Raw genomic sequence first — 27,373 nt, 5'->3', positions numbered from 1 at the left:
AAAAAATTCCATTTTTCTGTGTTCTCTGTGCGTCTACTATGGAAAATGATATGCAAATGCACGACTTTATAACGCACTGGAAAGTCCGGAAGCACGAAGTTATTCGACGCGGGCTTCTGATCGGCTGCCGAGTATGCAAATTGCTAAATGGACCGAAATTCCCAAACCGACTGAAGATTTCGAAATCGGATTAAGGCAAACATTTGATTTGAAAAAAACAAACAAAAAAAATCCTTTCGTTTCGAAAGAGGAGTTGACGCGGCTTGTAGCAGACAACGTAACGCAAACATTGCATAAATGAAGGTGAGTAAATACAGGTACATACTGATGGCAGATGGAAATCAGCGATGTCGTATTCATGCAATGAATGTTGTGTGTTTCAAACACGGGTAGTATACAAAATCATGCATGGACTTGCTCCCTCATATCTTTCAGATTTAATTTCCCCCTATATCCCGGTCCGGAACCTTCGCTCTGAAAATGCTGGTCTACTAGAGATCCCAAGAGCCGAGAAGAGATCCGCAAGTTTGAGAGCGTTCTCCATTCGGGCCCCGTTGCTGCGGAATGCTTTTCCCTGAGATTTGGAAATGTTTAAATCTAAGCTTAAAACACACTTCTATTCTATGGCATATGAATAACCTATATTTAATGTTGACAATATCTGTGTATTATTTGTTATTGCAACATCCATTGCAGCCTCGTCATCCTGGAAGGGGGATCACCTCATGTACAGTCCCTTCTCAAGGTTTCTTCATTCTCCTCATGTCGAGGTCTTTGAGTTTTTCCTTGCCCTCATTTAGGTTTTGGATAAGGGGATGGTGTAATAATAGTCTGTGGTTTGCAATAATCTTTGCTCTGTGCAGCCCTTTGAGACTCCTTGTGATTAAGGGCTATACAAATAAACATGACTAGATGTTCTACAATTATCATTTTGTATAATATTGGGCTTTGTTTTTGTTTATATTCTTGCTTCTTCGTCGATTTTTTGCGATGATGCAATACACAGTGGCTCGGCAGTGGCTCAGGAGGTAGAGCGCTCATCTTGGGATCAAGAGATCGCAGTTCGAATCTCGGCTCCTCCGTGTTACATGTCGAAGTGTCCTTGGGTAAGACACTGAACCCCTAATACCCCCAATAAGCAGGTTAGCACCTTACAAGGCTGCACGGCCGCTATTGGGAAATGTGAAGCACACTGTAAAGAGCTTTGGGAAGTCTCGACTTGAAAAGCGCTATACTGGACTGTCTCAGAAAATTAGAATATTGTGATAAAGTTCTTTATTTTCTGTAATGCATTTAAAAAAACAAAAATGTCATACATTCTGGATTCATTACACATCAACTGAACTATTTCAAGCCTTTTATTATTTTAATATTGCTGAATTTGGCTTACAGCTTAAGAAAACTCAAAAATCCTATCTCAAAATATTAGAATATCATGAAAAAGTATACAAGTAGGCTATTCAACTAATCACCTGAATCATCTAATTAACTCGAAACACCTTGCGAGGGTTTCCTGAGCCTTAAAAACACTCAGCTTGGTTCAGTAAACTAAATCACAAGTATGGGGAAGACTGCTGATCTGACTGCTGTCCAGAGGACCATCATTGATACCCTCCTGATGGAGGGTAAGACACAAAAATAAATTTCTCAAAGAGCAGGCTGTTCACAGAGTGCAGTTTCAAAGCATATCCACAAAAAGTCTGTTGGAAGGGAAAAATGTGGCCGGAAACGCTGCACAACCAAGAGAGATGACCGCAGCCTTAACAAAATTGTGAAGAAGAGCCGCTTCCAGAATTTGAGGGAGCTTCAAAGACAGTGGGCTGAAGCTGGAGTCCAGGTATCAAAAGCCACAGTTCACAGACGTGTCCGGGAACAATAGCCGTATTCCCATGGTCAAGCCATTTCTGAACTCAAGACAACGGAAGAAGCGTCTGACTTGGGCTATGAAGAAGAAGCACTGGACAGAGTGGTCCAAAGTCCTCTTTTCAGACGAAAGCAAGTTTTGCATTTCATTTGGAAGTCAAGGCGCCAGAGTCTGGAGAAAGGCTGGAGAAGAGCAAAATCAAAGTTGCTTGAAATCCAGTGTGAAGTTCCCACAGTCAGCAATGGTTTGGGGAGCCATGTCAGCTGCTGGTGTTGGTCCACTGTGTTTCATCAAGTCCAGAGTAAATGCAACTGAGTTTTTTTCAGCTGTAAGCCAAAATCAGCAATATTCAAATAATAAAAGGCTTGAAATAGTTCAGTTGATGTGTAATGAATCCAGAATGTATGACATTTTTGTTTTTTTAATTGCATTACAGAAAATAAAGAACTTTATCACAATATTCTAATTTTCTGAGACAGTCCAGTATAAATGCAGATCATTTCATTTTTCATTTCATTTCATTGCTTCTTCCTTTCGCATTACTGCAAGACCTGAGGCGTGTTCAGGAGAGTGAGTGATTGCTATCGCGAGCTATCGCTAGCTTCTGAACGGCCAGTGATTATTGAGCGCTCGCGTGCCCGAGTAATCACGGGAGAAAGACCGCTTACTTTGATTTCCAACATGGCGTCGACAGTGCAGAAGATGGAGGATCTCACCCTGACGAGTGCTGTTGGCGATGTAATATATCGTCTTACATTGCCTGGTAATGTTTGTGAACAATGCAAGACAGGTATGACCCTTCCACTGCGTTTAGGATAACCTTAACTGTGTCAATATGCGAACTGTCGCTCATATCAGCCAACTCGCTCAAAGCAAGCTGTAGAACGAAATCCATTGTACTGTCGTCGGCCATTTTGGATCAGTAAGGCAATCACAGTGAGCGATTACAAAACGTTCAGCAGTGCGCGGCAAGCGATTATCAAGAGACTACATGTCTGATCACTCTCCTGAACACGCCTCAGGGAAGCGCTGTTATCAGGTCAAGTTTTGCAAGATTCCTTTTACAAAACAGAAATAACTAAACACTCAAGGCAAACCATATTTCATATACTCACACTTCCCCTGGAAATTTTCAGTGCTTCAAATCCTTTCATCGATCATTTTTCCCGTTGTAAAAGACAACTTTCCAATTTGCGTTTGTGTAGGATGTCATGGTATGGCTCCATCTTACACAGATAACACTTAAAAGCTTGGGATTCTCTTCTCTCCCTTGATAGTAATATAAAGATAGTCAGTAGGGCCAACCTAACTACTTGCAAGCTTGACCTGTTTACGGACTCACTGGTGAAGGATCTGTTTGGGATCCTTAGACCTTCAGTTTTAACTATTATTAATAAATCCAACCCCCCATACCCCTGCGGGTATTGTTCCGTTAGCCTTTAAGTCTGCGGACGTTAAACTCATGCTTAAGGAACCTACCTTGACCCGGAAGGCCTCATTATCGGCCAGTGTCAAATCCAAATTTTGCAAAATTGCTTGAAAAGGTTGCTGCACAGCAGCTGAACGACTTTATATCTGAAAATAATCTCTTTGAATCTGTCCAGCCGGCATTTAGAGCAATCACTCTACTGAGAAACTCTGGCTAAATGTGTGAATTTAAGGTTCTCCGACTAACATATAAAGGTTTGCATGAACTATACCGCTCCTATCTCTCTCATTTGATATCCCTGCACGGAACCTTCGCTTGGAAAATGCAGAAGAGCTAAGAAGAAATCTGAAGGCTCGAGAGCGTTCTCCATATGGGCCCAGGTGTTGTGGAATGCTCTGACTCCGGAGATAAGATGTGCAACATCAGTGGAAGTTTTTAAATCTAGAGTTAGAACACACTTCTATAGCTTTTGATTGATCCCCACCTCATAATTTTCTTTTCCAGTCCTTCCAGCTGCCTGGCTGTTGGTGATATGAGGGTGGAGGAATCGAGATGAGTCAGCGGACCAGCCCCTGGCCTGGAGCATGTCAATGTGTGCATTGACCAGTCGGCAGAGATGGGAAGCTGCGTTGTTGCTGTCATGGACTTTTTCTGGACAATTTTACAGGCTCGAGGCGTTGTTAATTTTCACATATTACCTATGCTTTTCTTATTAATGTTCACTAAGTTTTGTTACCCAATGCAAAATCTATTTGAGCCTGGTCCTCCAGTAGGAGATTACCATTTTTTGAGGCCTCCCCACAGCGAGTGATTTGCCAAAAAAGAGCAAAATAGCAATAACTAAACCAAATAAAAAAAGAGGTCTCTGTTATATCTAAATAACACTACTTTGTAAATAGCCATCTGTGTGTGTGTGTATTTGAATGCGACTTGTAAGCTCCAAAAGATTTTTGTTAAAATGTTCACAGTAGTATTTTAGGTTGAGTGTCAAGCTAGGTTTTGTGCTAAGGCACCCCCAATAAGTACCAACAAAAACCACAAATATCTGCTTTTGTGGGGTTTCTAATACCCTCGGCGGCCAAATTGGGTACTGCAGCACCTGACACTCCAAGTAGCCCAATCCAATCCTCGATCGGCCTGGTAACACCAAGCAATTTAGCTTGTACAGTGAAAAACTGATCCAATGATTTTGCCAGCTTTTGACAATCCATCGGAAATGCACGAGGAAGACGTAGTGATAGCCCGAACTTGTCAACACGTTTTGATTCCTTTCCACAAATTATGAGACCTCGTGGAATTTTGGTAAAATGTCAAATTTTAGGCTGATTGAATGATGGCTGTGTGTTGCCAAAAACCCTCCTTCTCATCGTCTGTCAACTCCGAACTGTGACAGTGACACGAAGAGCATGCTGGGAGAACACATGCGCAGTGGTTGCCAGGCAGATTTGAAGCATGTTTACGTTCGGGAAACTCTGGGAGCGGCAAATAGCGCGTACTGTACTGAATTTTTGACTTTGTAATTAGAGGCAATAATATCCTATATAGGTACTTTGTAACCTGAAACCTTTGCAAGTAGACATTCGTAGGTGTTCATTTTTATGTTATTTTTCATCTGATCCATTATTTTGTTAATTTATTTTCTTTTTTGGGTGCTTATAGACCCTTCAGTGAATGCTCAAGTTTTAAATGAATACAGTTTGTTTGGATTAAGGTTCATCTTCATGGCAACAAGGTGGCAATTTTCTGTGATTTAACACGGAGGCGTCGCAGTCGGCATTGAAGTCAGCCGTTTCTTGGACATTTCTTGACGTCTCACGTCCTGTCAGCGGCTGATCTTGTATGCAATTACGGTTAGGTTAACAGGTGTTAACAGCGCCCACAAAGCTGCGATGAAGAGCTTGTTTCTCTAAAGCTGGAATGTACTGGAAGACACCTGGTTACTTGGACTGCGTTTGAAATCCACTTTTATTTGAAACAATTCATTATTTCGGAAGTTGCTCATGCGTTTTTGCGAGGGTCAAAGCAGGTCTTCGTCATCAAAAAGGTCCTCAAATTCTGGAGGCGGAGACAAGAAAAACACAGAGGGCGAGGACATTAGGATTTATACGTTTTGTGGGATGTGCCAAATATTGACCACTCAAGTATTTTCAGCCCAAATTTCATTATCAGGTCTTTTACAAAGAAAAAATAAAACAAAACCAAAAAAAAGGGCTTGCGGAAGGTGAAGCGAGAGGTTCAAGCTGGCTTGCATTTGGGGGCGGAGTCTGATACCAACAAAACTTTTTTTCTCGAAAGTTGGTGTGTCCCCTGCTTCCACAGCTTTGTTATCCGCAAGACAGACTAACATTTACATGCCAACACTACAGATATAACGTACTGCAGTTTGATTTCGTGGACATGTAAATTGAGTGCGAAATTAAGATTTGTTGGATACTGACATTTTGTTACCAATTAGACTAACTTTGGCTAATTTCAAAATGCAGTCTTATTTTTTGAAAACACACTTTTTATGTGCATTTGTAAGTAAAAGGTACCACTGTAACGGTAAATAAATTCCAAATCAACATACAATAACTCAGTTTAATATAAACAACCAGAAATACAAAACAGCAAGCCAACTTCATCACACATTAATTGCGTTTTCCTATGTATTTTACGAACCTTTTGAGACTTCTTGTGATTAAGGGCTATAGAAATAAACATGACATGACTTGGTCCCAAAATTTGATTTAACCGCTTGCCAAACTGTGGCTAATTTCAATATTGCAGTCTTATTTAATAAATATAATTTGGATGTGACAATACAGTAGCTTGCCTGATGATAAACCTGACTTTGAAGGAGATTAAATAAATACATTCGAAATTTGATGTTGATTACATCGTCATTAAACGAGTTTAATCATGGCAGAACATATGCAATAACGCGTTTAATATTGCATTTTGATAAAAGCTTACCCACTGAGAGCAAGAGAGAGAGCAAGAGATGCATCGTTTATGTGGCATGATGAAAGAGCGAGTCAAACTCCTTAGCAAGATGCAGAAGAAAGCAGAGAAGGTGTATATAATTGTTTGAGCCCAGAAAATTGAAACAAAGTTTTAAACCGATTTTTAATAAAAATCATGGATTTTTAAAATTCCATTTCTAATATCAAAACAAGTCTATTACTCCACACTGTAAAGTGAAAATGTCATAAGGCGGGGATCCCAGGGGCATACTGTATGTTTGAAAAATGAATGAAGCCAAATGCAGCAGAAATTGTGTATGTTCTGCATAGGTTAAATATCCGCATGATAAACTAATACAGTTGGTCGTATAAAAAAATCATGCATGGACTTGTTCCCTCATATCTTTCAGATTTAATTTTGCCCTATGTTCCGGTCCGGAGCCTTTGCTCTGAAAATGGTGGTCTGTGTGAAACTTGGTTAAGACCATTGTTCCCTCTAAGCTGTGCGCATGCGCAATTGCGCACTGCTCGCACGTTATCAGCGCACAAGAAAATCTAGCCAGCCCACAAAAATGAGGGCTCAAAATTACTAATTAAGAAGCGACTCAAGTCAGTTACAGTGCATGAAGGTAAAAATACACGGGTTCCCCATACGTTGTGTCCTAAATGCGGTATTTTGAAGTCGAGTCGAAGTAGAACGAAGTTGAGTAAAGTTAGTAGAGTTTGTCGAGAACCGGCTTCTTCTGCTCGACTCACTAAAAGGAACCGGCTCTTTCGGGTCCTAAAGGGCTCTTCAGGTTGTTTTTGCTCCTTTAATCCCAACATGACCAAATATTATGTAAAATTATACACAAAATGACTTAAAGGAATGGGGGAATAGAACAAAAAAGAAAAAAATACCAAATTGAAAAAGTAGTGAAAAGCCAGAAAAAAAGAAAAGAAAGAAATGTAGGAAAAAAGTAAATAGAGAGCAAAAAGAAAAAAGTGACAGTTCGTAAAAAATAAACAGAGATTTTTTTAAAGGAATTTTTAAAAAAAAGTAGAAAAAAAAACACAGAAAAAAGAAGAAAAAGTTTGTGTTGCATTCGAATAATTTCCAAATATATCAAGTGAATCTTGTCGCCAACATTGTACTTCCACTAAAAAATGTGATTAAGTACAGTTCTGTATCTTACAACCAGCTAAAGAAGCCCCCAAAAATGTTAATATTATGCAACAAAGAAATGTATATCTTGTGAAAGAATTGTAAGAACAAACGACGTTTGTAGTCCGTACAACCCTTGCAATAGTACATGAGTCAATTCATTCAAAAGAGAAAAATAATTTTGCATTACCGGAAACTCAGCAAAATGTAACTTGATGTCAAGTTTTGGACATGTTTGATAATTAATTATCTTGCCACACTTGGGATTATGGTTCCTCACTGTTGTTTCAAGCGTTGCTCTCCGACTTTGTGTAAACGCTCAGACCCGTAGAAAATTAGAGGGAACATTGGTTGAGACCGGATGAGTTTTTACCGTTAAATGAGGCTTCTCCTCAAGACTACGTGAGCTTTCATGTAGCACGCTCTTTGAAGAAGGGTGGCGGTGTTGCGCTAATTTCTACTAATTATAAGACGTTTGAGGCTCTTGTCATGCGGTCCTCTTTAATGTCAATTTATGTAGTAACTATTTATCGCGCACCAGGACCATACTCAGTTTTCTTAGATGAATTCTCCGAACTGTTGTCTGATCTAGTAACCCATGCAGACGAAATAATAATTATGGGGGACTTTAACATATGAACTCTCCACTCAGTTCACTGTTGCGTTTCGGTCTCTAATTGATACATTTGGTTTTAATCAACTGATTGATTTGCCGACTCAAAGACGGAAACACACTAGACATGGTTCTGACTGGAGGAGTTTCAACCTCAAACATGACGGTGTTACGTGTAATACCATTATTTCTGATCATTATTTTGTTACATTTGAGGTGCTGGCTAAATGTTGTATTAAAAACACTAAAGGATTTAGGGCAGAAGCACTGGGATAGTTTCTGAGCTCTCTGATCTTCTTTCAGGAGTCGTTGCGTCGTTTCCTTTATATAAAGGCTCTATTGACACACTCATGAATGAGTTTAATGCTACCCTGACTAGTGTCCTAGATCCCGTAGCGCCCCGATGCCTCAAATCGGGACCTAAAAGACACACGCCTTGGGTTTACTAATGAAACTAGATCGCTTAAACAAGACAGCAAGAAATCTGAAAGAAAATGGCGCGCTACCAAGCTTGAGGTTTTCCGTCAAACCTGGTGTGACAGGTTGTTAAAGTATAAAGCAGCCATTGCCTCTGCAAAATCGGCCTATTTTTCGAAGGTGATTGCGGCACAAAAGAATAACCCCAAAATCCTTTTTGACACTGTAGCATCGCTAACGAGGCAACAGATTATTCCAGATACTTCTACCCATTCAACCCACTACTTTATGGTCTTCTTTAAAAAGATTCAACACATATGGGAAGAGATTTCTAAAGACCATGTAAATATGTCACATATTATATAAAGGTCTGAAAATCATAGATGCGCGACATGGTGGCTGTCCAGGGAATTTTTTCCCAATTTAGTGATCTGTCACTTGAAAATCTTAAACAGGTGGTGAATACGGCCAAACCGACTACTTGCCTGTTGGACCCGCTTCCGGGTTCGCTGAATAAAGGTCTTTTTGGGGTCCTGGGACCTTCAGTTCTAAATATTATAAACATATCACTCTCCTCAAGTGTAGTTCCAGTGGCTTTTAAGTCCGCTGTTATTAAGCCTACACTGAAACAGCCCAACCTTGATCCAGAAAGCTTATGTAACTATAGAACTACAGACCTGTAACTATAGAGTCAAACCTACAGTTTTTTTCTAAAGTACTTGAAAAAGTTGTGGCACAGCAGCCGAATGATTTTATATCTGAGAACAATCTTTTTGAATATATGCAATCAGGATTCAGGGCTAACCACTCTACTGAGACAAGCCTGATTAAGGTAACCAATGATCTTCTTTCAGCAATGGACTCTGGCGCTTCATCACTCTTGCTGCTGCTGGACCTGAGTGCTGCCTTTGACACTGAGGACCACCAAATCTTACTAGACCGGCTGGAAAAATGGATTGGTCTCTCAGGAACCATCCTTTTATAGTTCAGATCCTACCTCTCAGATAGGACGCACTGTGTTCAATATGGTGAAATGACATCTGAGCCCTTTAGTGTTACCTGTGGTGTTCCACAGGGTTCAGTACTTAGCCCCCTTCTTTTCAGCATTTACATGCTTCCATTAGGTGATATTATTCGCAAGTATAATATCAGTTTCCATTGCAACGCAGATGACACACAACTATATCTTCCGATGGAAGAATATGCCACACTAAACTGTGGACATTTGGAGGCCTGCCTCACTGAAATAAAAGAATGGATTACTGTAATGCACTACTCTCCGGTCTTCCAAAGTCCAAAATCAAGAGCCTTCAGCTGGTACAAATGCTGCAATGAGACTTTTAACTAAGACAAGAAAGTTTGATCACATTACCCCGATTTTAGCGAACCTGCATTGGCTCCCTGTTAGCTTAAGATGTGATTTTAAGGTTCTGTTGGTGGTATACAAAATTACGCATGGACTTGCTCCCTCATATCTTTCAGATTTAATTTCACCCTATGTTCCTGTCCGAAGTCTTCGCTCAGAAAGTGCTGGTCTACTAGTGATCCCAAGAGCCAAGAAGAGATCCACAGGTTGAGAGGTTCTCCATTCGGGCCCCAGTCCTGTGGAATACTCGTCCCCCTGAGATTCGATATGCAACCTCAGTGGAACTGTTTAAATCTATGCTTAAAACACACTTCTATTCTATAGCATATGAATAACCTATGTTTTATGTTGACAATATCTGTGTATTATCTGTTATCGCAACATCCATTGGAGCCTGGCCAACATCCATTGCAGCCTGGTCATCCTGGAAGGGGGATTACCTCATGTGCGGTCCCTTCTCAAGGTTTCTTCATTTTCCTCATGTTGAGGTTTTTGAGTTTTTCCTTGCCCTCATGTAGGTTTTAGATCAGGGGATGGTGTATTAATAGTCTGTGGTTTGCAATAATCTGTGCAGGCCTTTGAGATTCTTTGTGATTAAGGGCTATACAAATAAACATGACTTGAATTGGTCTACTAGTGATCCCAAGAGCCAAGAAGAGATTCGCAGGTTCGAGAACGTTCTCCATTCGGGACCCGGTGCTGTGGAATGCTCTTCCCCCTGAGATTCGATCTGCAACCTCAGGGAAAATGTTTAAATCTAAACTTAAAACACACTTATATTCTATAGCATCTGAATAACCTATATTTTATGTTGATAATATCTGTGTATTGTTTGCCCTCGTGTAAGTTTTAGATCAGGGGATGGTGTCATAATAGTCTATGTTTGCAATAATCTGTGATCTGTGCGCCCCTTTGAGACTCTTTGTGATAAAGGGCAATACAAATAAACATGACTTGACTATATTTCTACTCCTGTATTTATCATCACAGAAAGTCAGATATTCATGCCGTATGCTGGGGGTCTACTGTATGTTGGTTGGAAAAATGATCAAAGCCAAATACATCAGAAATTGTGTATATCCGACATTTGGCTAAACACATTGAGCTCCGCGCATTTCCACATCTCCCACTTACAACGCGGCGGTAACTAAGGCCATATGTGGTGCGTTCAAAGGCCCCGAGTGGTGAAATGTCGAGCTGTGTTTCCGCCATTAAAGTATCTTTATTGCCTCTTTTTTTAACAATCAGCGTCCACCCCACCAAAGAAAAAAAAAATAGTCCAGAGTTAGCAGCCAGACTCTGCAGGAAACAAAATATGTTAAGGGTTTGGGGGTATTTGCAGCATTTTTTTTGCTTGCTATCTGGAAGTTTTCAGCAACAACAAAATGTCGGGCTTGTGTCACCGTCAGCAGTATTTTTACTTCATGGCTCATTGTAATGCTTTTGAAATCATTCAGTGCCTAAGACACATATATACAGTGGTACCTCGCTACTTCGCGGTTCCACGTTCGCGGGTTCAGAGCTTCGCGGGTCTAAAAAAAAATAAATAAATAAAATAAATCAATTTAAAAAAAAATAAAAGGCTTTTTCTTTTTTAAGCATTTTTGAAGGGGCGTCGCTACTTTGCGGATTTTAACTTTTCGCAGGTGGTTTTGGTCCCCATTAACCGGGTCTAAAATAATAATAATGAAATAATTAAAAAAAAAATAATAATAATAATAGTCTCATCTCATCTCATTAGCTACACCGCTTATCCTCAGTAGGGTCGCAGGGGTGCTGGAGCCCATCCCAGCAATCATCGGGCAGTGGGCAGGGGACACCCTGAACTGGTTGCCGGCCAATCGCAGGGCACACGGGGACAGACAACTCACTCGCTCAATCACACCTAGGGACAATTTGGACCGGCCAATTCACCTGACATGCATGTTTTTGGAATGTGGGAGGAAACCGGAGTGCCCGGAGGAAACCCACGCAAGCACGGGGAGAACATACAAACTCCGCACAGGAAGTCTGGAGCTGGATTTGAACCCATGACAGGTTCCCATGACATGAACTGTGCCGCACAAGCGCTAACCACTGCGCCGCCGTGCTGCCCAATAATAATAGTATATATATATATTTTTTTTTTAAGCATTTTTGAAGGGTCGTCGCTACTTTGCAGATTATAACTTTTCGCAGGTGGTTTTGGTCCCCATTAACCAGGTCTAAAAAAATAATAATAATGAAATAATAAAAATAATAATAATAATAATATTAGTATATATATTTTTTGGAAAGGCGTCGCTACTTTGCGGATTTTCACTTTTTGCAGGTGGTTTTGGTCCCCATTAACCGGGTCTAAAAATAATAATAATAAAATAAAATAATTAAAAAATAAAAATAAAAAAATTGTTTTTTTTTTAAAGCATTTTTGAAGGGGTGTCGCTACTTCGCGGATTTTCACTTTTTGCGGGTGGTTTTGGTCCCCATTAACCGCAATAACCGAGGGATTACTGTACATATATTATATATTTTTCGCCGCTATCACTAAAAAGCTAATTTAATGCTCTAAGAGACAATTAAAAAAAAGGTCAAATGTAGCTATAATGTGATGTAAAAATATTTGAAAATATGAAAGAAAAAAAAAACGTTAGTGCGAGTTTTTTTTTCTTTCTCGGATATCTTTACTTTATACTCAAATTGTTCTTTAAAAATGAAATTTGCATCTTCTATCATTCACTGTCGCTACCAAAAAATTCAGACACAACTTTTTTTTTAGAATATTAAAAATAATAAATTTGAATTATTGTATAATTTAAATACATGTATTATGTAATTATTATATAATACATGTATGCTCAAACAATTTTGGGAATTATTTGTTGACAAATTTAATTATTTTTGAAATTATTTTCCCATTTTTATGCATGCATTATATATATATATGCATTTATTATTCATTTTTACTTAACTCTTATATTTAGAAAAGCAGAGTCATTGCAGAATAAAATGCAAATACATCTTTTTTCATTATGCTAAAAGTAATGCATTTTAATTAGTATAAATAACTGAATACAAACATGCTCAAACATTTTGTGACACATTTTTGTATCTGGATTTTTTTGACAAATGTAATCATCTTTTCAAAATTATTTTACATTATCTATCCATCCATTCATCCATCCATTTTCTGTGCCGCTTATCCTCACTAGGGTCGCAGGAGTTAGTTATATTATTATAACTTTATCAAGGTATCCATTTTTCAATCATGCATTATTTAATTACCGTATTTTCCGCACTATAAGGCGCACCTAAAAGCCTTCATTTTTTTTTCAAAAACTGACCATGCGCCTTATAATACAGTGCGCCTTATATATGGATCAATATTAAGTCGCAAGGTCTCGCAACAAAGGCAAGCAGCTGCCAACTAGATTTTTCCTCGTAGGCGATGTGGTCCGCGGTGTATGCTGGGATACATATGCCGGCGTTTCATTTCCCAGCCAATGTGTCAATCATCATTTGAATCGATCACTATTGGCTAAAGTTATTCGGAGGTAAAGGGGGCGGATCCTTTATATCATTTACAGGCTCGCATAGGTTAAAGGGGCAAAACAAAGCCTGCAATTGGCCGAAAAAGATGAATGTGAATAGCATGTTTGGTTGACTACGGCATAGAGGAAACATGTTTTACCATTCTGTATTTGTAAATATTTTACTCTCCTGGATTTACTACACTCACGGATATAAGAGGACCATGGTTGCACATTATTATTGAACGCAACGACTTCGGTGAGCTGCTCCGGCTATATATTTTCCCAGTATCTTGTTTCAGAGTGATCTAGATGTTTCTGTGATGGGTCTTTTTTAAAATTAAACTCAATTCCAATTGTTTATTGTCATATGCACAGTAAAGTTGCGAGCGAAAAAGAAAATAGAAACTAAGGAATGGTTGGCATTTCTTGAATCCCAAGACTTTAACCTTCCGAATGATATTTGGAACGATGTATTTGAGTGATTGTTGACATCGTACAGACACTGTTTCCGTACATGTCTGAGACACGTATTTGCTTCTTTGCAAGCTTTCGGAATGTTAAGGGGGTAATAAATTTGACTGAACTATCTGACTGTTTTGTCGACGTTCCCATTGTAGCGCCTTATAATCCGGTGCGCCCTATAGTGCGGAAAATACGGTATATTTGGAGAGAGAAAAGCCAAGTCATTTTCATAATAGAATGCATTCGCAAACCTTTAAAATTGTATTTATAATAACACTTTAGATTTGTATAAATTATGGTACTCAATACATGCATGCTCAAACAATATCAAGAAATATATGGACTGATTTGTTGACAATTTTATTTACCATGGTAATTTAGAAAAAAAAAAAAATCAACCTTAATTCTTATTGTCAATTTATATCGATTCATTATTTATTCATTTATTATCAAATTATATCAAGGGAGGTAAGTCATTTTCTGGATAAAATGCTTATGGAAATTATGCTTTGGGAGCGTACATTACTTTCTCAAAATAAACACCCAAAACGTGTAAGGATATTTATTGACTGATTTAAATATCATTAGAAACTTTTTAAAAATATTATAATAATAATAATAATAATATGAATCAAACATTATTGTTACTTGTATTATAAGATTTGATTGATTGTGTTTTTTATATTATATTGTTGATATATTGTTAATGATAATATAATTATTATTAAGTTAAGTCATTTTCAGAATACAGTATTTTACTCTTTTGAAAAATATAACTAAGTATGGATTAAAACAAAGACAGCACATATTTCTTAATTACCATTTTTAAGTCAAGTCAAGTCATTTTTATTTGTGTAGCCCTTAATCAGAAAGAGTCACAAAGGGCTGCACAGGTTATTGCACACTATTATTTCAGACTATTATTACACCATCTCCTGATCTGAAACCACCATGAGGGCAAAGAAAAACTCAATCGTGCTTGTGAAAGACATCAAAGCATACAGTGCAGCTTGCTTTGCTTTACGGAAACGTGGCTCACATCTAGCATCCCGGACGCTAACGTCGAGCTAACTGGCTTCTGTGCTGTTAGAGCGGACAGAGACACAAAACCCTGCGGGAAGCGCAAAGGAGGCGGACTTGCCATCAACGTGAACACCAGGTGGAGTGCATGTAAACACAAAGATTTCTATCTCCTGCCGTGATGTTGAACTTTTGGCCGTAAGTCTGCGTCCCTATTACTTGCCCAGAGAGTTTGGACACGCCATTGCTGTTATTGTTTATTGCTGATGACACTGCGATCATGGGATGTATCAGAAGTGGGCAGGAGGAGGAGTACGGGAAACTGATTCAGGACTTTGTCCAATGGAGCGACGCAAATGACCTGCACCTGAACACCAGGGAGATGGTGGTGGACTTCAGGAGAACTAAAACTCACCCGGTTCCTGTAACCATCAAAGGAGAAGGTGTAGAATTTGTACAGACCTACAAATACCTGGGTGTGCAACTGGACAAAGAACTGGACTGGACTGCCAACACAGAAGCTCTATGTAGGAAAGGTCAAGGCCGACTTTATTTCCTCAGAAGGCTGGCGTCCTTCAACATCTGCAAAAAGCTCCTGAAAATATTTTATGAGACAGTTGTGGCAAGCGCCCTCTTCCATGCGGCAGCGTGTTGGGGAGGCAGCGTCAAGAAGAAGGATGCCTCTCGTCTCAATAAACTGTGGGCACAGAGCTGGACAGCCCGACAACAGTAGCTGAGAGACGGGCACTGAAAAAGCTGCGGTCAATCATGGACAATTCATCACATCCACTACACAGCATTATATCCAGACAGAAGAGCAGCTTCAGCGACAGACTGCCGTCACTGTCTTGTACAATGGACAGACTGAAGAGATCTTTTCTTCCTCATGCCATGAGGCTCTTTAATTCCACCCGGCGGAGTAAAGGCCCACATTAAACCACCCCCCCCTACATTGCATATTACCGTAACTTTAGTGCAGTGTGTATTTTATGTAGCACTATTTAAATATTCTATACAACACGCTACAGTGGGTATTAGCACGTCACATTGGGTATTTGTATATTGTATTTCTTTTGCTTTATTATTGTATTTTTCTCAGCGAAGGGATGGAGCTGGAAATGGGAATATGTAGTATCTATCTATCTAAAGAAAGTATCTATCTATCTAAAGAAACCTTTCAGGATGACCAGGCTGCAATGAATGTTGCAATTACAAACAGTACAGAGATATTGTCAACAAAAAATATAGGATTAAATTTAAGCATTAACATATTTTATTACGTCAGATGAGTAAGAAGATATTTGTATTATTTATCTGTTAAATAAATTGAATAATTAAATGAAACAAAGTATTTCAATCAATCTAAAAAAGAAATATAATAAAATAATTTTAGAAAATACTTTTTACCATTGAAGAAATCCAAGTGAACCGCCTTCTCATTGGCTGCAAGATCCATTAATAGGCCGCTGCTGCCTCCGGCCTGTAAACAAGCGAGAGTGCAACAACAAATTCACATAATTACATTACATTAACACACACACACACACACACACACACACACACACACACACACACACACACACACACACACACACACACACACACACACACACACACACACACACACACACACACACATCTCATCTCATCTCATCTCATCTCATTAGCCGTACCGCTTATCCTCATTAGGGTCGCGGGGGGGCTGGAGCCCATCCCAGCCATCTACGGGCAGTGGGCAGGGGACACCCTGAACTGGTTGCCAGCCAATCGCAGGGCACACAGGGACAGACAACTCATTCGCTCACTCACACCTAGGGACAATTTTGGACCGGCCAATTCACCTGAAATGCATGTTTTTGGAACGTGGGAGGAAACCGGAGTGCCCGGAGGAAACCCACGCAAGCACGGGGAGAACATACAAACTCCGCACAGGAAGTCTGGAGCTGGATTTGAACCCACGACAGGTTCCCATGACATGAACTGTGCCGCACAAGCGCTAACCACTGCCCCGCCGTGCTGCCTAAGTAGAATAATACATTTTCTTATTCAAATTATGAATTCATTCCTTGCATTAAATTATTGTTGGTAATATACTGATTAAAGCACATGTGTCAAACTCCCAGCCCGCGGGCCACATCCGGCCCGCCGTGTAATTATTTCCGTCCCGCAAGACCATTTTACATTATTGTTATTAATTGCCCGTCAATATTGACAACGGCGTCTCATCCCTGGACATCGTATTCTGACGTTTTAATCACTGTACCTATTCCTAATATTTGACGTATTTTGTACTATGTACCAGGGGTCGGGAACTTATGGCTCGCCAGCCAGATATGGCTCTTTCCATGTGTACCTATGGCTCAGAGACAAATATTGCATGCAAATTTTAACCATCTCGTTCAAAACTTAACCATTGATCCTGTTCAGATACATGCAAAGCCAAACCAGTGCTGAATTACAGAGCAGTAATTTACAGACTATATAGGGCACGTTTTCACTACAATTTACAGTCAAGGTGTCACACAAAAAAAAACTCGTTTAAGCTGTACAACGCTAAAGAACCCTTTATATAAAAGCTCACTATACTGGACTGTCTCAGAAAATTAGAATATTGTCATAAAGTTCTTTATCTTCTGTAATGCAATTAAAAAAACAAAAATGTCATACATTCTGGATTCATTACACATCAACTGAACTATTTCAAGCCTTTTATTATTTGAATATTGCTGATTTTGGCTTACAGCTGAAAAAAACTCAAAAATCCTATCTCAAAATATTAGAATACTTCCTCAGACCAAGTAAAAAAAATAATTTTATAACAGCAAAACTAAATCAAACATTTGAAAATGTCCATTGATGCACTCAGTACTTGGTTGGGAATCCTTTTGCACGGATTACTGCATCAATCGGGCGTGGCATGGAGGCAATCAGCCTGTGGCATTGCTGAGGTGTTATTGATGCCCAGGATGCTTCGATAGCGGCCTTCAGCTCATTTGCATTTGTAGGTCTGGTGTCTTTCATCTTCTTCTTAACTGTACCCCACAAATTCTCGATGGGGTTCAGGTCAGGGGAATTAGCAGGCCAATCAAGGACAGTGATGCCATGGTCAGTGCACCAGTTACTGGTGGTTTTGGCACTGTGGGCAGGTGCCAGATCATGCTGGAAAATGAAATACTCATCTCCATAGAGCTTTTCAGCAGATGGAAGCATGTAGTGCTCTAAAATCTCTTGGTACACAGTTGCATTTACTCTGGACTTGATGAAACACAGTGGACCAACACCAGCAGCTGACATGGCTCCCCAAACCATTGCTGACTGTGGGAACTTCACACTGGATTTCAAGCAACTTGGATTTTGCTCTTCTCCAGCCTTTCTCCAGACTCTGGCGCCTTGACTTCCAAATGAAATGCAAAACTTGCTTTCGTCTGAAAAGAGGACTTTGGACCACTCTGCAACTGTCCAGTGCTTCTTCTCCATAGCCCAAGTCAGACGCTTCTTCCGTTGTCTTGAGTTCAGAAGTGGCTTGACCATGGGAATACGGCTATTGTAGCCCATTTCCCGGACACGTCTGTGAACTGTGGCTTTTGATACCTGGACTCCAGCTTCAGCCCACTGTCTTTGAAGCTCCCTCAAATTCTGGAAGCGGCTCTTCTTCACAATTTTGTTAAGGCTGCGGTCATCTCTCTTGGTTGTGCAGCGTTTCCGGCCACATTTTTCCCTTCCAACAGACTTTTTGTGGATATGCTTTGAAACTGCACTCTGTGAACAGCCTGCTCTTTGAGAAATTTCTTTTTGTGTCTTACCCTCCTGATGGAGGGTATCAATGATGGTCCTCTGGACAGCAGTCAGATCAGCAGTGATTTGGTTTACTGAACCAAGCTGAGTGTTTTTAAGGCTCAGGAAACCCTCGCAAGCTGTTTCGAGTTAATTAGATGATTCAGGTGATTAGTTGAATAGCCTACTTGTATACTTTTTCATGATATTCTAATATTTTGAGATAGGATTTTTGAGTTTTCTTAAGCTGTAAGCCAAATTCAGCAATATTAAAATAATAAAAGGCTTGAAATAGTTCAGTTGATGTGTAATGAATCCAGAATGTATGACATTTTTGTTTTTTTCATTGCATTACAGAAAATAAAGAACTTTATCACAATATTCTAATTTTCTGAGACAGTCCAGTATGATCTGTGTTCAGTGTTCAGATACTTTTTGATGAATCCACGGAACAAATTGTAAATACGCCAAAACACCGGAAGAGAACTTAATGTTATTTGATTGGGTGAGTGGGAGGGAGGGGAGAGCTATGCAAAAAGTGCAAGCACTCCCTCCCATTTCTCGCCCTACTCTGTCTGCGCCAAAGGTAAGCACATCAGGCTCCCTGTTCTCAGAATGTTGTGACGTTTTTTACAAAATAATTTGTGTAGCATTTTCATATTTCTACTTTTGACAGGAGATATATTAAGGAGAGCAAAATATTTTGGGATATTTAAGTTTTTTTTAATAAATACATTTATATAGGGGCAAAGGAATTTCAATGTTATTTTAATGTTAAGTTCTAAGTTGCATAATTTAACAAGATATTTTTATTTACAGCAAAATAATAAATATTGTATAAGTGATTTAAGGTTTAAATTTAATATTCTTGTCTGTTTTTATTCTTATTTATGTTCCAAAAACATTCAGTTTAAGTGTGTTCAATAAATGTTTATCCTGGTTGGCCCGTGACCTTAAGTGTGTTTTGAATTTTGGCCCCTTGTGCAATTGAGTTTGACATCCCTGGATTAATGGGATGACCACAAACCTGTCTTTTTTCATTTTTTCATTTTATACTTCCTTTTTTTCTTAACTTCTTCATACAACATAATAATTCGGAATATAATGCATCAGAGCAAGTGAGCTGTTTGAGAGCTCTCTTTAATGAGTTGAGCCGAAAAAGCCGGTTCTCTTAAAAGAGAAGGTCTTCCTTTCACTACATCGCTTTGTTTGCGACGTAAAAAATTGATACCGAGATAGAGGCTTCCGCGGCGAACTCGTTTGACTTGATTGATTTGTTGTTTCGTGATAGTCGGTGTATACTGGATGGTACCTATAATTGACAAATTTGCGTTTTTCCCGTATGGATTTTCTTGTACGTCGTACATGTCTAAAAATGCATAATGAACCATCTTTGTACGGCAAAACCGTAGTTTGACAGGTATGAAATAGAAATATATACACACACACACACGTATATATATATATATATATATATATATATACACGTGTGTGTGTGTGTGTGTATATGCATATACCTGCACTGTGGCCACTAAGGGAATCAGAGGAAAGAGCCAGAGAAGGAGAAGGAGAGGAGTAAAGTGACGTGTTGTGAGAGGACGCTGGCGTGTATGTCGCCGCTTCTCACTCCAAACTTTTCCAAACTTTTCGAAGCTCAGCTATTCTTTCTGATCTTTCTTTTGCCCTTCTGTTTTGGACTGTGGGTACTGCGGTTGATGTAACCTGAGCCATCGTTTCACCTGATCAATCAAACCCCAATCGTAACTTAGTCCACGGGCTAATGCCGGTAGCTTAAACTTACCAGCTGTCACCGCACCGGCCTCTCTCCCTCGTCATGGCGTGCCAAAACCTCGCCGCCTTTGGATTATTCCTGATACTCCTGACGTTCTGCCATCATCCAGCGACAGGATTGCTCCACTATTCTGTCGTGGATCTTCTCCGGATCCGGTGGATTGCACTGGAGCCTCCGCCACCGGAGCTGCACCATCATCCTGACATCGCTCGCCTGCCTCGACGCCGCTACATTCACCGCGGGTCGCGCAGACACGTCGAGTATAAAAACCCTGGCTAGGTCGGCTAACAGCACTGCCGCCGTCAAACATGACACCTCCGCCGTCAACCTTGGATTACTGAACATCCGCTCACTCAGGAACAAGGGCCACTCATCCAAGACGCAAACTTGATTTCCTCATTTTAACAGAAACCTGGCAACAAACAAACGACTCTCGCTGCTCTGAATGACTCCACTCCTCCCGGCTTTGTTTACATCTGCCGTACCCGTGGCAGTGGCCGTGGACGAGGCCTCGCGGTAATTCACCGCAAGAAGTGGAAAGTCTTGCCTGTCTCCGTCCCTGCATCAAGCTCTTTTGAATGCCTGGTGTTTAAGCTCCCTGGACCCTCGCCAACCATCATTGCTACAATTTATCGCCCTCCGAAGCCACATAGTGATTTTATCAATTAATTCTCCAGCTTTATTACACACTTATCCACTCTCTCTCCAAATTTAATTTTATTGGGAGATTTCAATATTCACATGGACAACCCCAACCTGCCACTCACCAGAGACTTCACATCCTGCCTGGAGAGCCTCGGGATACACAGTCTTATTGACTACCCCACCCACATTAAAGGCCACACATTGGACTTGGTTTGCTGCTCTGGCCTCTCCCCCTCCAAGCCCACTGCTGATGTTTTTCCTGAATCTGATCATGTCCTCCTCACTTTTAACACCGTACTCTGTCTCTCTACTGTCAAAACCTCCCGTCTCATTTCTTTTCGTAATACCAGAAAATACCAACATTGACATGCTCTGCTCTATTATAGACCGTTTCCGGCCCCAAGACGCTCTTTCAAACCCGGATGACCTCACCGCTCACTACAATGCCTGCCTCACAAATATTCTAAATTCTCTTGCCCCCCTGAAGACCAGGACTGCCCCCTGGTTTACACCCGCTCTTAGGTCAATGAAATAAAAAAAACGCCAACTTGAGCGACTCTATAAGAAAACCGGCCTCACCATCCATAAGGATATGTACATTACCCATATTGCTAAATACAAGGACCAAATTGCACAGACCAAATCCAGTTACTACACCGGCCTCATCCTTTCCAACGAAGGAAATTCAAGAACTCTCTTCTCTGTCATGAACAAAATCCCCCAGCCACCAAATTCTCTCCCCCTCCACCTGTACTCCACAACAACCTGCAACTCCATAATTGAGTACTTCAATCATAAAATCCTTAAGATTCATCACCAACTCCATCAAAACCTGTCTGCTCCCTCCCCATCTGAATTTCCTCCTCGTCACTTCTTCTCCAGTTTTGCTCCACCCACGACTGCTGAATTATCCAACATCATACTCAAATCCAAGCCCACCACTTGCCAGCTCGATCCCCTCCCTTCATCCCTTGTTAAATCATGCCTCCCTTCCCTGCTTCCTCTCATATCTGCCATTATCCACTCCTCACTCTCTTCTGGTATTGTCCCATCACTTTTCAAAACCGCTGCTGTTACCCCTACACTGAAAAAACATGGTGCTGACCCCAACAACTTTGACAACCTCCGCCCCATCTCCAACCTTCCATTTATTTCGAAAATCCTTGAAAAAACTGTTGCTGCTCAACTCCACTACCACCTGTCCCTCCACTCTCTCTATGAACCCGTTCAGTCTGGTTTCCGCCCCCGCCACAGCACAGAGACTGCCCTAATCTGTATTGTAAATGATCTCCTCATAGCATCTGACTCCGGTTTAGTCTCCATCCTCATCCTCCTAGACTTGAGCGCCGCCTTCGACACAATCTCTCACCCTATTCTCCTCAATAGACTCTCCTCCATTGGTCTCACCCACACTCCCCTCAGTTGGATCCACTCCTACCTCACTGGCCGCACTCAGTTTGTCCAGCTGAAATCCTTCACCTCAAAGCCCTCTTTAGTCACCACAGGTGTACCCCAGGGATCTGTCTTAGGTCCTCTTCTCTTCATCGTCTACCTCTTGCCTCTTGGTCATATCCTCCGCAAATTTAATATCCACTTTCACTGCTTTGCTGATGACACCCAACTCTACCTCTCCTGCAAACCAAACTCCATACTCCCACCTCCCTCCCTCACCTCTTGCCTTTCCGAACTCAAAACATGGTTCACAACAAACTTTCTTAAACTAAATGTCAATAAAACAGAAATCCTCCTTCTTGGCACCAAAACCACTTCATCCAAAGTAAACAAATTCTCTCAACATCGACAGCTCCTTAGTGTCCCCCTCCCCCCAGGTCAAGAGTCTGGGTGTCATCCTGGATAGCATGCTTACCTTCCACTCACATATCAACACCACCACCTGCACTGCTTATTTCCACATCCGCAATCTTACCAGACTCCGCCCATCCGTCACCCCCCGCACCACTGCTATTCTCGTCCACAGTCTTGTCACATCCCGCCTTGACTAGTGCAATGCTCTCCTCTTCGGCCTTCCTCAAAAGTCCCTCCATAAAATTCAGCTGGTTCAAAACGCCTCTGCTCGCATCATCACAAAAACATCTTCCCAGCAGCACATCACCCTCGTTCTCCAACAGCTACACTGGCTTCCTGTTCAACATCGCATCAGCTACAAACTGATCCTATATACATATATGGCCATTCACAACCTGGCCCCTCCTTACCTGTCCGACCTTCTAAAAACATCTTCCCAGCAGCACATCACCCTCGTTCTCCAACAGCTACACTGGCTTCCTGTTCAACATCGCATCAGCTACAAACTGATCCTATATACATATATGGCCATTCACAACCTGGCCCCTCCTTACCTGTCCGACCTTCTCAGGGTGCACGTCCCCACTCGCTCCCTCATATCCTCGTCTCCCTCCGACTGTCAGTGCCCCCTGCCCACCTGAGCACCATGGGAGCCAGAGCCTACAGTCGCGCTGCTCCAAAGCTTTGGAACAATCTACCTCCGGACCTCCAAGACTGCACACCTCTCTCCACTTTTAAGTCCCGTCTAAAAACACACCTGTTCAGGACTGCCTACAACACATACAATTTTTTTTTTTTTTACATTGTATTTTCTCATTGTCTGTACAGTGTCCTTGGGTGGCTTGAAAGGCGCTTTTAAATAAAATGCATTATTATTTTTACATATACACGTGTGCGTAATATATATATATATATATATATATATATACACACACACACACACACACACAGTCACAGTATTTTCCGCACTATAGGGCGCACCGGGTTATAGGGCGCACCCCCAAAAAATAGTTTTTGGTCCTTATATCTTCCATAGATAAGGCGCACCGGGTTATAAGGCGCTACAATGGGAACGTCGACATAACAGTCAGATGATTCAGTCAAACTGATTACCCCCTTAACATTCCCAAAGCTTGCAAAGAAGCAAATAAATACATGTCGTAGACACGTGCGGGTGCGGTGTCCGTACGATATCGCTCAAATGCATCGTTTCAAATATCATTCGGAAGGTTAAAGTCTTGGGATTCAAGAAATGCCAACCATTCCTTAGTTTCTATTTTCTTTTTCGCTCGCAACTTTACTGTGCATATGACAATAAACACTTGGAATTGAGTTTAATTCACTCAACTCATCACAGCAACATCAAGATCGTTCTAAAACAAGATACCGGGAAAATATAAAGCCGCATAGCTCACCTAAGTTCTCACGTTCAATAATGATACGCAACCATGGTCTTCTTACAACTGTGTGTGTAGTAAATCCAGGAGAGTAAAATATTTACAAATACAGACTGATGAAACATGTTTCTTTATGGCGTAGTTTAGCAAGCTTGCTATTCAGTCATCTTTTTCGGCCAATTGCAGGGTTTGTTTTGGCCCTCTAGCCTATTCGAGGCTCCGAATAACTTCAGCCAATAGTGATTGATTTAACTGATGATTGACACATCTTTTTCGGCCAATTGCAGGGTTTGTTTTGGCCCTCTAGCCTATCCGAGGCTCCGAATAACTTCAGCCAAAAGCAATCGATTTAACTGATGATTGACACATCTTTTTCGGCCAATTGCAGGGTTTGTTTTGGCCCTCTAGCCTATCCGAGGCTCCGAATAACTTCAGCCAATAACGATCGATTTAACTGATGATTGACACATCTTTTTCGGCCAATTGCAGGGTTTGTTTCGGCCCTCTAGCCTATCCGAGGCTCCAAATAACTTTAGCCAATAGCGATCGATTCAAATATATAAAATACGGTATATATATATATATATATATATATATATATATACACACACATACTGTATTTTCCGCACTATAAGGCGCACTTAACAGTCTTAATTTTTTTCAAAAGCTGACCATGCGCCTTATAATACAGTGCGCCTTATTTATGGATCAATTTTAAAATTGCAAAGTTTTCCAACTAACTTGCAGCCGCCGACTAGATTTTCCCCCGAACGCCAAGTAGTACGCGGTGTATGCTGGGATTTATTTACCGGCGTTTCATTGGCTAACCAATGTGTCAATCATCATTTGAATCGATCACTATTGGCTAAAGTTATTCGGAGGTCAAGGGGCGGATCCTTTTTATCATTTACAGGCTGGCATTGGCTTAAACGGCAAAACAAAGCCTGCAATTGGCCGAAAAAGATGAATGTGTATAGCACGTGGCTGACGGCATAGAGAAAGCATTTTTTTCTATTCTGTATTTGTAAATATTTTATTCTCCTGGATTTACTACCCTTACGGATATAAGAGGACATTGGCTGCACATTATTATGAACACAACGACTTCGGTGAGCTACTCCGGGTTTTATATTGTCCCTGTATCTTGTTTCAGACTGAACTCGATGTTTCTGTGATAAGTGGTGCAGATAATGGATGGAATGGAGTGTCTATTTTTAAATTAAACTCAATTCCAAGTGTTTATTGTCATATGCACAGTAAAGTTGCGAGCGAAAAAGAAAATAGATACTAAGAAATGGTTGGTATTTCTTAAATCCCAAGACTTTAACCTTCCAAATGATGGAACAATGCATTTGAGTGACATCGTACGGACACCGCATCCGCACGTGTTCTCGACACGTATTTGCAAGCTTTCGGAATGTTAAGGGGGTAATAAGTTGGACTGAACTATCTGACTGTTTTGTCGACGTTCCCATTGTAGCGCCTTATAATTCGGTGCGTCTTATGTATGTCAAAAATAGGACCAAAAACTATTTTTTCGGGGTGCGCCCTATAACCCGGTGCGCCTTATAGTGCGGAAAATACGGTATATATATATATATATATATACACACACGTATATACAGGGATCAGAATGGAGATTTTCATTTTCAGCTGAAATAGCCAGGGTCCAGGAATAAAGCATTTTTCTAACGGCCGCCAGGGTGCGCCAGAGCAATAAAGGAAAGAGTGAGACAGTCGGATTTTGAATTTGTTTGCTACGCAAGAGAAAAAGTGAAAAAGTCGGAATGCCTTTGGGGTTCAAAAACAGCGGAAAATTCTGATCCCTGTATATACACACACGTATATACACACATATATATATATATATATATATATATATACACACGTATATACACTATATATATATATATATATATATATATATATATATATATATACACACACGTATATACACTATATATATATATATATATATATATATATATATATATATATATATATATATATATACACACACGTATATACACTATATATATATATATATATATATATATATATATATATATATATATATACATATATACACACACGTATATACACTATATATATATATATATATATATACATATATACACACACGTATATACACTATATATATATAGATATAAGGCGCCCGCTTTGAGACTGGGAGGTCGGTGGTTCGCGCCCGGGCCGAGTCATTCCTAAGACTTAAAAAGTGGTCGGCGGCGCCCTCTGTTGGCTGCGGCTGCATCGGCTCGCTACAACGGGTCAGGTGCAATCGACATTTCGTTCTGTGTACATTGTTACACAGAATGACAATACAAGGAAATTATTATTATTTATTATTATATATATATATATATATATATATATATACACACACGTATATACACTATATATATATATATATATATATATATATATATATATGTATTTGTGTGGGCAGCACAACGGAGCAGTGGTTAGCGCGTGTGCGGCACAATTCTGAGGTCATGGATTCAAATCCATCTACCGGACTTTCTGTGCGGAGTTTGTATGTTCTCTCCGTGCTTGCGTGGGTTTCCTCCGGGCACTCCGGTTCCCTCCCACATTCCAAAACCATGCATGTCAGGTTAATTGGCCGGTCAAAATTGTCCCTAGGTGTGAATTAGCGAGCGAGTTGTCTGTCCCTGTGTTCCCTGCGATTGGCTGGCAACCAGTTCAGGGTGTCCCCTGCCCACTGCCCGAAGATAGCAGTGCAGATAATGGATGGATGTATTTGTGTGTGGATACAAAATTATTATATTTGTATTCGACACTAGATATCCAAAACAGCAAAAAGGGTGGGGTAGCATGCTAACTTGCGTAATTTTAAAAGGAAAACCGGGTTGACAAACCTCGTCTAGATCCACATACGGTCCAGCACCTTCAGGAAACATCTCGTCCACGGCTGGTTTCATTTTATGGTTTTTATTTTATTTTTTGGTTTATTGAGAGTTGGTTCTCATTGTGCAAGCTGCCAGGAGCAAGACAAACTGCTTCCGTCGCTGAAATATGTTCGGCTTTATATCCTTTAACTCTCGAACGTTCCTAGCTATCCCTTTTTTTTATTTTAAATTTGGTTGGTTGTTTGGACCGCTAAACAACTACAGTCGTAGTTGCACCATTTCCTTTAGCGTGTCTT

General features: G+C 40.5%; 1 protein-coding gene across 2 annotated transcripts; it reads right to left on the bottom strand.

The window, feature by feature from the left end:
- Positions 1-5,240: 5,240 nt before the first annotated feature.
- cops9 (COP9 signalosome subunit 9) lies at positions 5,241-27,246 on the bottom strand. 2 transcript variants are annotated; one of them, XM_088322277.1, is made up of 3 exons: positions 27,087-27,246; positions 16,180-16,252; positions 5,241-5,348 (listed from the first exon to the last, which is right to left on the bottom strand). In XM_088322277.1, the coding sequence occupies exons 1-3, from the start codon at positions 27,147-27,149 to the stop codon at positions 5,311-5,313; spliced, it is 174 nt and encodes a 57-aa protein (XP_088178403.1). In that variant the 5' UTR covers positions 27,150-27,246; the 3' UTR covers positions 5,241-5,310. The 2 variants fall into 2 exon arrangements, with proteins under 2 accessions (XP_088178403.1, XP_088178402.1); XM_088322276.1 differs by lacking the exon at positions 5,241-5,348 and adding an exon at positions 9,933-10,033.
- Positions 27,247-27,373: the final 127 nt, after the last annotated feature.

Source organism: Urocampus carinirostris, chromosome 18, assembly GCF_059441175.1.
Source record: "Urocampus carinirostris isolate Australia breed hairy pipefish chromosome 18, RoL_Ucar_1.0, whole genome shotgun sequence".
NCBI lineage: Eukaryota > Metazoa > Chordata > Actinopteri > Syngnathiformes > Syngnathidae > Urocampus > Urocampus carinirostris.
This window is presented reverse-complemented; position numbering and strand designations above follow the sequence as displayed.